This window comes from Schistocerca nitens, chromosome 6, assembly GCF_023898315.1.
Source record: "Schistocerca nitens isolate TAMUIC-IGC-003100 chromosome 6, iqSchNite1.1, whole genome shotgun sequence".
Taxonomy (NCBI): domain Eukaryota; kingdom Metazoa; phylum Arthropoda; class Insecta; order Orthoptera; family Acrididae; genus Schistocerca; species Schistocerca nitens.
In genome coordinates, this window is record NC_064619.1 from 453,394,202 (window position 1) to 453,405,998 (window position 11,797).

The 11,797-nt window shown below is 36.1% G+C and overlaps 1 protein-coding gene across 1 annotated transcript; it reads right to left on the reverse strand.

Annotated features, from left to right (window-relative positions):
• Positions 1-8,215: 8,215 nt before the first annotated feature.
• Positions 8,216-11,625, reverse strand: LOC126262271 (uncharacterized). Its single transcript, XM_049958782.1, has one exon. It carries the CDS (start codon positions 11,480-11,482, stop codon positions 9,929-9,931), a length of 1,554 nt encoding a protein of 517 aa, XP_049814739.1. The 5' UTR covers positions 11,483-11,625; the 3' UTR covers positions 8,216-9,928.
• Between the last annotated feature and the right edge of the window lie 172 nt (positions 11,626-11,797).

Consider the following 11,797-nt stretch of genomic DNA (forward strand, 5'->3'; position numbering starts at 1 on the left):
AAATAAATAAATAAATAAATAACATAAAAATAAAAAGGGAAGGCCAACTTTAGTCTCAAATTCTCAGTGACACTCCCGAAAAACTGAATACTGAGGCTGCAAAAAATAAAATAGAAGGAAGCAAGCATAATGTAAAATAAATAGAAATTAAAATCAAATCTTATCCAAATAGAGGGAAAAAAATCGATTATTTGCCTATGATTCTCATTCTGATATTGAATTTTCATTGGGGGGAAAGAAGTTAAATATTTGAAAAACTATCAAAGATGGCAAAATTTATCCAAGAAGATAACCAGCTCTATGATATAAAACTACAAGATATTGTGGCCGGGCTACCAAATCCAACCATAGCTGTTGGCACAAATCTATTAAAAGAACGCTTATCTTTTGGAGCTATTTTTCAATGTATAATGTAAACACGCAAGACTATTGAGAAATTGTAATTTATTTAATGTTTTATTAACCTCCTTTGAATCAGATATATCTGCCACTTGTATAAATTTCTGAATAAAAATGTTAATTAAATAACTTGTATCTGTCAGTTTCTAAAGGTACAATACCTTCCACTCAAAGGTATGACACGTAACTGTACCTTTGACCACAAAGTATAGTTTTCATATGCAGTTCAGGGCAAGATGAGTGAAGATCACGTCTCCAGTCAGGTAAGGATTCACTTGAGTACAGAAAATTGGAAAGTTCATTTAGTGAAAAATGGCCACCAGCACAACAACTTACCGTAATTGAAACATTCTGGTAGACTAAAACTGTGAGCCAGACTGTGACTTGAACCCAGGGCATTTGCCTTTCCTGTGCAAGTGCCCTACTGACTAAGTTACCTGAGCACGACTCATGACGCAATCTCACAGCTGTATTCCCACCAGTCTTACTCATACCTTCCAAACTTCACAGAATAATTGCTTACACGATTTATGGAAATATTGCACAATTTACAATCATGAAACTACCTGAAACTTCAAAAGAATTCTTCTGAAACTCAAACATCATGTCAACTAAGCTGATGTCAAAAAAATTCAGCATTTCTGTGTTTTTTCATGAAGGTCACAAATCATCATAATAAAACTAGCAGGGAAGCCACTAGCTAGGAAAAGTATGCTGATTTTTAGTTATATTGTGCAGCTGCTGTTCATCTATTAATGTTTGCACTAGTACACTGGCAACTGTTAAAGAATAACAGTTACCTACACATAAGAATAGAGGCCAACTTACAGTGTGAATTATTACATATCGTGCTGGTATCATGAACTTTAATTGTCAAATATAGATAATTTGTAGGTTTTATTAATTCAGGGATTCCTAACCTCCTGCTTTATGTCTACTGACAAAGCACTGAGTAAGGATGGGAAGGAATATTAAGGTATAACATCCCTCTTATGAGGTCATTACAGACAGAGTATAAACTTGAAGTTTAGGAAGGAAGTCCACTGAAGAAACAATACCAGCATCCTCTAGATTATGAGTCCAGTGTCTTACCAATGTGCCACCTCACTTGGTAAAAGGTTCTGAATCCCCTAAATGGGCATTTATATTTATGTTTGGAACTCTCTTCAGATCTCTTAGGCAAATGTTTCAGTGGTACCTTCTCATCTTGCACCAAAATACAGAACCATATTATGAAACCTTCATAAGAAAGCAAAGTCTGCAAGGGTTTTGTTTTAAGCCTTTTCTCATCACTGTGTACAAGGGGGAATAGACAGGTCAGAAAATGAAAGATATAGAAAACTACAAGGGAGCGAAGAAATGCTGAGACCAAAGAAATTTACACAAATTAGGGCCAGGTGGGTGGTGAGAACCAAGGACATATTGTAACACCAGTTCCCCACCTGCAGAATCCAGATGGTTAGTGTGGTGGAACAGGCACCGTAGCCATGACTGTCATGTTGTCAAGCACGCTCTGCAACAACATATTATGTGCTGCCAGTATACACACACTGCTTACGCCCACTCATCCTGATGACTTGGTGGTAGTCATGCTGATGTAAAAGGCCAGACAAGTGTATAGCTGACTTTCACTGAGGATGAGGTAAGAATCAAGGAGAATGGCATAGGATTTGTAATAGGATAGGACCATGTGAAATTTAATTGGGGGAATGTGTTTAGAGATACTAAGAATTTTAAAAGGTGAGCCTCACCATGAGTCCATATGGCAAAGATATCAAAGTATATAACCCAAACTCTCTTTTGCATATTATGCCATCACTTTGTGAGCAGATTTTTTATCTATCCAGTTACATTATATTTTCAAAAATTTATTATTTTTGCTGACATATGAAGGTTAGTGTTATTTTATAGTACAGTTTGTAGAAGCCGAGACATTCACTTATGAAAATCACAATCTATACAGGCAGGGTGGGATGTCATTAATGGCAAATACTTCTTTTTTTTTTTTTTTTCCTCAAATTAAATTTTATATGCCATGTAATCTAATACCTTTGTAAGGTCAAAAATCAGAAAAAGGGTTATTTGTACTGCTAAAAATTTTTGATAAAAATATGAGTGATTTTATCTGTAATTATAATTGGTTTTCCCATTTTTTATAGTTGGGCATTACTATTACACATTTTGCTAGAGTTGATTACTGACTAGTTACTAAGACAGCTCAAATTGGAGTGGCGAGCGGGTGTGGAAATTTAGTTTACATCAGTAACACTTTGACACGAAAGCAGTTATAACCAGTACCTATGTTTTCTTAGGAATCTGTCATCAAATTTTTGTGTGTGCTATTTTTGAAACTTCCAATAATTCTCCTGATCATTTATTCTTTATCATTCAACATCTTTGACACTGTGCATACTTTTATGTCCAATGACTGAGGGATTGTAGTTTACTGATGGTAATAAGGTTTCCACTCTTGACAAGCAAAATATGTAAATATAGATGTAACACACTCCTAGCCCTTTCTTGAGAAAGTAAGCTACATTACAACACGCACATTTGATACAGAATGACTTGCTAATTGCCTTTTACAGGGGGAAGGCCTCAGACACAGCCAATCCATTCAGCATACGTTTGGTAAGTCACTTTTTTACCACCTAAAATAAAGGACTCTAAATACTTTGACTCACTATCCTCCAATTTTTGAGAAAACTGCCCCTATAGAGTATGATGTGTAGTTGACTCAAAATTGATGGGATCACCAGATAATTGAAGAACTGAGAAGTTTACACCATTATATATGGGTCAACAAACATTTATTTTCTGGGAAATTGAGGAAAGTAACTTTTAAAACTGCTTTTTATGCACCCATTAGGTTAACATCCATCAACAAAAACAGTGCTGGCCAAGTAACCAGGGCAGCTGGCTGGGTAGCAGAAGGCAAGTGGCAATTTCTACATGGATTCTGTAGTTTTTTTAAAAAAAAAAAATATTTTTTAACATGTATTTCCTCCATATTGGAAATGGTGGTAACAGGATAGTTAATAAGATACATAAATCACTAAGGAATACTAACAAAATAGGTAAAAAAATTTCCAAACCACTTTGGTGAGTTAAGAATTAAAATTTTAATCATTGTATGAAAACAACTTCAAGGAGGACTGCTCCAAATTTGTAACAAAGGATCGCTAATAACTGTATGTTGATGCTTTATGATAGCAAATCGCTTCTGGAAAACTAGACATTCAGGGGGAGGGAGGTTGTGCACAATTGAGCAGATGCAATAACTACCCAAAGCTCCATTCAACTTTCAGCATCGATTTTTCAAGCAATGTTATGTTATGCACAATATGCCACAAAATTAATTCCCAGAAAAGAGAGAGAGTAAGATGTAAACCAAGCTTGTTTCCACCAACTCTTGGGAAGGAACAATGCAGTTGCTCGAAGACTGCATTATTAGATCAGTGGCACAAATAAATTTGCATTGATCATTTATGTAATAAGTACTACCCATCTTGCTAACTGAAAGGATGTGAAGATATTTAACAGAGTGAGTAGCAGAGAGACTATAAAATGATCAGGATTAAAATTTCAATTCTTTACTCATTCAAGTTCTTTGAGAAATTTATTTACATATCTTGTTACTTTCCCTTCTATTCCCCCCAAATTTCAATACATAGACAATATATATATATCTCTGTGTGTGTGTGGGGGGGGGGGGGGGAGGGATACTGTAGAATGCATGTAGGACTCAAATATAAGCCCTCCACTCCCCAGCCTTGCTAGTTCTGCCAGCAATGCTTTCCTTGATGATGGACAGATGTTAACATTATGGGTACAGAGGTGGCAGTTGTAAACGTTTCATTTCTTTATTTCTCAGGGAAAAAAAGCATCAGCGTACATCATTCATGGTAATGAAAAATGCTCAGTTTTCAAGTATATTGATCCCAACAATTTTGAGTCAACTACACATCATGAACTTTAACAGTGGTTTTCTCAAGAACGGGGAACAGTGAGCCAAAGTACCTCAGGTCCTTCATTTTAAGTGGTCATAAGCAACCTGCCAAACATGAGTCAAATCAGTTGGTTGTGTGTAAGCCCTTTCTCCTTGTCTATCTGGCTTTTGCAGAGGATGCTCTAAATAGACAGAAGTATGTGATTAACAAATGAAGTCCTGCCTGACTGAACAACAAAAACAAGTCTGTTGGCATATTTTGTGGCTCTTCCAACACCTTTACTTGTGTGGACTTTAAAGTTAGGCTTGGAACACTAAATATTATGGCACTTGTGGCATGAATACAGTGTTAAAGGAAGAATAGGTTAACAACAACAAACAGCACCATGGAAACAAAACTAAACTCAGAATGAACATCAAAGTCTCACAAGGTACAGCATTGCACTCCTACTCCCGCTCCTGCTCTATATAAAAAAGCTTCTAATTTACAGCCTAGTATCTGCAGATGACACAAGGCTACTAATTAAGGGTCCAAATTTAACCTTACAAGACAAAGCACAGATGCATATTATTTTTTTAATTAACATATCTATAATTGCTTGACATCACAATCATGACTTTTGATTTCAGAAATGCAGTTTTTGGCAAATAAATATAATCTCCTAGTACTAGCAGCAGGCATTGATAGTCATACGCTAAAAAGAGTGTGCTAAGTTCCTTGGAGTTCAGGCATAAATGGATAACAAACTGAAATGAAAGCAAGACAGAAACTAATCAAGAAGATAAGTTTGGAATGGCTTGCTCTTTGGAGTAGCCCTCACGTCGTTGACCAGGTTGCTGTTTTATTTTGCATACATCTCCTTCCTGATTGGTGGAATTATCTTCTAAATCAATGTAATTAAAGTATTTATTCAGCAAAAGTGAATAATATTTATAAAGTGGGTAACTAAACATCTTGCAGGAGTGTTTAAATGATAAGATTGCAGCCATTCAACTGTATGGTGTTTTTAGTATTTCCACTATCACAATTTTGGCTTTTGAGCCATTATCCAGGAAAACTGGGAAAGCTTACAGAAGCTTTTCCCGTGATCTTTAAGTTCTTACTATCACGTGTGATATATTTATGCCTTACAGCATTTGCTCTCAGTTCTAAAAATCACTTTCAGTTTATATTTTATATAAACAGTAACAACATAGGAAACAAATATAATTGTCATGCACACTTTGTCTCATTGCCTAAAATTCGAAGTGTGGTTCCATAACCCTGTGCTGATTAATCCTATGCATACAATGCCTTCCTTTGTCCTGATATCCAAACAGAATGGTCACACTCCTCACTCATAACACAACAGTATTAACCATAGAGGCAGCAGCCATCAAGCAGGCTCTCCTGTCTATCAAACCACTGGACTGAATTAGTCACTGTTGTTTTATTCGAGCTACAAGCACACTGTAAGCTCTCAATGCCACAGGAATGCAGAGAGAATGTTCATCTTTTAAGCATAATGCAGAAGGCAACTGAGCTGAAGCAGTATGAAGCTATGGTACACGTTCTTGGTTTTCCATCACACCAGAGTCCCGAACAGAACAGATGCCCAAATGGACAGCCTTACAAAGGGCAGAATGCACAAGCATTTACTTATCCCTAAAAAAAAAAAAAAAAAGGGAGGGTGTACAACATGTGGAAAGATGAGCAAAGATCAATGTTATAGCGCAGAGGCAACCAATACTATAATGCACAACCTGAACACCCAGAAGACAGTGGTTTGGAAAATGGATCTACAGTACAAAATATTTAAAGTAATGATAAGGATACTTCCTCAGTCACATACACAGGACAGGCAACAGATACTCCACAATTGTTTCCATGTGACTTAACATCACAAAGTGATTAAACACACCGATTGTTATGAGGTTATTAGAGGCTGCAGCACAGCCTCACTCACACCTGACACTGTGTGTCCACTAGCCTGGCAATGAAACATCCATCACTATTTGTGTGATAGTCAATACATTATACCACAATTTATTACACTGAGAGGGGTACTGCAATCAGGGAACAGACTAAGGAAATTTAAGCACCAATGTCCCACTAACATCACCACTATTTCCACAACAGAAAATGCAACTTGCACAATAAACAAGGACTTAAGGGATTGTGCCTGCACATACAACTAAGTACTTATTTCCATACATAAATTCTGTAACAAACCACAGTCTATCAAGTGATAGTGTCATGTTTGTACGAAGCTTAATATTTACCTTTTGGAAGCCTCCATGTACTAAATTATGTTGAAGCATCACACTTTAACATATTAGTATACCTGCACATTCTATACCATCTTCCCCTCAAAAACATTTTTTAAAAAATTAATTTGTGCCCATTAACACTTTTTACAATTTATCAGCTTCTACACATACTATATGTGCACTTACTTCAATTTATTTAAATCATCAGATGTACTATTGATGTAATTTGGTATTCACTGTGCATTTACTACATTGAACTCCAATAAGTCTTCAAAAAGGTCACACCTGACAAAATGAGAAACTGAAAATACCTGTACATTCCAAAGAAAATTTTAAAAACATTATCATGACACAAAAGGCTTGCCTTGTTGGTGCAGCCATCTTACTCCTAATCTCACCATCTTTACCACTTTAATGTAATTTCTGCAGATCGTTCAATTGAAAACCCTTCATAAGACGAATGTTCTCGGCCTGAACAATACAAAACTGAACAAGCATGTGAGGTTTGTGGTAGGAAAGGGGAATAGTCGACCCAGTTTTTGGGAGAATTCTAGGAAAGGGTGGTTCATCTGTAAAAAGATGACTATATAGGATGCTAAGGCGACCTGTTCTTGAGTACTGCTCAAGTGTTTGGGATCCATACAAGATTGGATTAAAGGACAACACCAAAGGAGATGCTTCAGGAACTCAAATGGGAATCCCTGGAGGGAAGGCAATGTTCTTTTTGAGGAACACTATTGAGAAAAATTTAGAGAATTAGCATTTGAAGCTGACTGCAGAATGAGTCTGTTGCCTCCGACATACAATGCATGTGAGGACCACGAAGATAAGGTGTAAGAAATTAGGTTTCATACGGAGGCACATAGACCGTCGTTTCTCCCTCCTTTATAAACAGGAAAGGAAATGATTGGTACTGTTACAGGGTACACTACACAACACCTCTTTTACGAAGCACAGTTTGTTTTCAGAAGTGGGAGAAGAACAATATCGGCTATTGCAAAGTTACAGAAGAGGTACTTTAAGCACTAGATAGGGAGGATTGTGTTACAGTCTTCTTTAAGGCTTCTGATACTTGACCATAAAATACTATTGTGCAAAATAGAAGTGCAGGCTGTAAAGGAACAGCAAACAAATGGTGTCAGCCTTACTTGGTAAACAGGGTGGAAATGGGGAAGGTTGTTCACATATCTGCTGATGATGAATTTTTAGTGAAACAATTGCTAGACTAGAAACATACAAAATAGGAGATCCTCTGTATACTGTATAGGGTCCAATGCTGTTCTTCCAGATAGTGTACGCCATGGAGAAAGAGTTCTCTCTGTCAACGACAGCAATATAGTAGTCAGTGATCCATCAGAACTCCTGTTAGCTTAAGTAAATGACATCCTCAATGTCATTTCCAATTGGGCAGTATGTAATAAATTAACATCGAACATAAAGAAAGTTAATAGTATGTACTTCAGTATAAAGATGCCAAGCAACTCTTACTTTCAGCAGAGATGGTAAATTTATACACTGATAGCAAACACACTATTTGATGCAGGGCTTACTACCTTGCAATTATTTATTGGTCCACTGACTTTCACACTGATATGCTTTACAACATACCAAAATTTTTTAAAATTAATTTCTATGATTAAATAGGTACACATTTGAAGGTACTTTACACTGAGCAAAATTTCGTACAGGTACATTTGTGATGCACAGCTTCCTTATAAACACTTAAGGAAATCTCAACAATAAACATTTATTCATACTGTGTTAATTAAAATGCTAATTAAAGTTAGTCTTTTTTTTTTTTTTTTTTTTTTTTTTACACACAAAACTAAATAAATACTCAAGAGAAAACCTCAGAACACTGTAAACGCCACACTAAGCTGTTGTCTGGCTTTAGCTTGTGTAATTTACTACCACATTCCAGCCTTAACTGATACTGCCAGAAATCATTTACCTGTATTGCACAACCTGTTTTGACCAATGATGCGACTAAAAATAGCAGCCATATGCCACCCACCAAAATCTAATAATTTTAACCTACAGAACAAAGAGTTTTAGTTATTTTCCATGACACTGCATTCATTGGCTTTAACAACTCATGTCGCCTTCTGGCTTAACACACTACTTCTCTGCTGCTGTTATCAGCACACTGAAATCCACGAGATGATTATAGTGTATTTAATTTGGTCCAGGCAAAACTGATTCCTTGTGAGTTAGTGATATGCACAATCAAACCCAATATTCCTAGGATGACATCAATACAGGCAGTTTGATGTTAAAAAATTCTAGATTTATTTAGATAACACAATTTTTGCACTAAAATTTACCTAAAAGTACTTTTCCACGAGTGATTTTAAAATTAAAAAGAGCAAAGTAAATGAGCTTTTACTTATTGGCTGTACTAACAATGGAAACTTGATGGCAAAGCAGCACCATTAAGCTTCTATTCAGACAGAACCAGTGTTTCACAAATTTAAGAGTAGAGTGATTGACATCTTTACATTGTCTACTTAAAGACTAACGAGATCAATGTCTAACTGAAGTGAACACAGTTAATGAAGAATATAAGAAAACAAAATAAGTTTACATAGTTATATGATATTATCATGAAACACAGTGTGTTACAGGAACACAAACTGCACAAAACTATTCCGAAATTACCTGTGAACAAAAAATGAAAGCAGTTAAATAAAAAATGGTAATTGAAATCAATGCACTATCTGCAGAATTAAAGAAATGGTGATTCATAGAAGATCTTATCTCTTCGAGACGAGCAATAAACTAATGCTTTAATGATTTCATTGTTAGTGCCCTTAAAATTGTTCGATGACTATCAGCACAAAAGGAAAAGCAAATTACACAACAAACATGAAAGTATAGATAAGTAGCCCAATTATAAGCATTTGTTACACAATATGCTCTGTCAAATGCAACCAGTTGTGTCTAACCATTTACCAAAGTACCTGATTTTAAAAAATCAGCAATAAATGCAAAAATTTCAATACACATTTGCACATTTGTGAAATTCTATTTGCAACAGGTCTAAAACAGTACAAAACCTCAGTTTCTTATACCCTAAAAAAATCTTAGAAACAAAGCAGGGTAAGGCACTGGAATGAGTCAGTTATCACTGTGCAAACGGCAATTACTTAGTCCTTCATAAAACAATGCTTAGTATTTTTTAATGATTCACTCCACTCCACATCTGCTTTCATAAAAACAATAATGAAATTCTCAAATGCCAATCTTCAGTTACTGTTTAACTTTCATTTGTCCATATCAATAACCTACATTTTAAAAAAATGTTCAATTACAAGGCTACAGGCAATGAAATTACTTAATTTTCATGAATCTGTACACAATTAACACATCTAAATTTCTGGCAGTAATCCAGTCTCTCAATTCCTTTACCTGTGTGCGAGTAACATTCCATACCAACAAATTTCCCAACACTTTCAGTTTTGGACAGTGTATCATAATACTCTCAACAGTTTCCATCGACAACATAACAGCAGAATAATTGCAGTTACTGCCAGGAATCGCTATAAATATTTTTTCCAATGATCCAGTGTTTATCTCCATCAGTACGGAATCAAACCAAGTATCTGCCACCGACACACTTCTAAAAATCAGCTGCAGAGATTTCAAGCCCCAACTACATCTCAAAATATATACCAACACCTCTGATGGTAAAAAGCACTCTGAATCCTCAGTTTCCCCAATTCTCACATACAAAGACTCTAGATGGGTGTACACTATTCTTTGTGAAACAGGAGCAACCCACTCAGGGTTGCATAACAGTTCATTACATTTGATCCATAACTCTTTTAAGTTTGGGCAGTTGTCACCTATAGTGACAAACAGTTCTACTGCAAATAAATTGCATATTATTGTTAGAGCACTCAATTGATGGCCATACTGCGTCAGGAAGTTTACTGTCCCTTCACCAGGAGACAGCGGCCTACCAATATTATAGACGAATTCTACAGCTGTCAATGACGGAAGTTTTTTTAAATGTGCAACATCAAAATCAGTTACCCTGACTTTGAGATTTCTCAAGTTGGGGCATAAAATCTGACAAATTCTAACAATCTTCTGGTCGAACTGTAGTTTTTGTGCTGGTCGGCAGACACCCAAATTATTTATATGGGTTATTTTTAGTCCATCCTCCAACAAGCGTGAACCATTCGTCATACACTTATTGTACAGAAGTATCAGCGAAGTGCACAGTTCTCTGAAATCGACTATTCGTAACTTTTTTAAATGTTCCAGTGCGAGAGTAACACCTTTTTCAGTAACAGAGCTTTCGAACACGTATAATTCTTCGAGATGTTTACAACCTGTACTATCAGAGAACCCAGGTATTAAACACTTTAAACCTTCATCTGTAACGTGATTACAACATCTAAAGTTTAAAGACTTCAAATGAGGGCAATTGCAGCCTATGTTCCATAGCACTTCATCATCACAGACTGGAAGTGTGAATTCATTCTTGTGAGTTGAAAAAGACAACTGCACTAAATTGCGCAATGACGGAATCAAACCTGCTATAGTATACTGAAAACCATGTCGTACTTCATCTGAAACGTATCCAAGCTTGACAAGCGTCCGGCAGTCCAACACTTGCAACTGTGGTACGGCCACAGCTTTCAGTAAAAGTTCGGCAGCACCTCCTTCTGTTACAGTTTTAAGTCGTGAGAATTCTTCTATCACACCAGATACGACGGAATCGATTAAAGATGCCGGTATACATGATAAAATAGAATTGATTCGGTTCGAAATTTCGAATGTGAACTGGTTTCTACTTCGCCAAGGTAATGTCAAGAAATCAACAATTACTTTTTGACTGAGTACGAAAAGTGTTTCTGGGTCCCTAGCAGAAGGCATCACAACAGCAGTATTTTTAAAACACACTCAACAATTTTTAACATCCGTCAGACCGTAAATAATCCACAAGAAGTTTCGTCTCTTCATAACCTTTTGCTACTACAGAAAACTAGCACGCCCCCTGAACTATTTGTATATCTATAGCAGACGCCATCCAGCGAACTTCAGCAGAAAGATATCACGTACTGTCTCGGTAACATCCGTAATAATATTGGAATCCTTTCTAACTAGACTGTGATAGGAACTATCTCACTTATTTAAAATTTATCACGAAGTAACTTTCTTGTCATCACATTTTAGTTATTATGCTTAAGG

Excerpts from the sequence above, each read along its gene's own strand:
- LOC126262271 (XM_049958782.1), bottom strand. The coding sequence starts at position 11,482 with ATGCCTTCTGCTAGGGACCCAGAAACACTTTTCGTACTCAGTCAAAAA.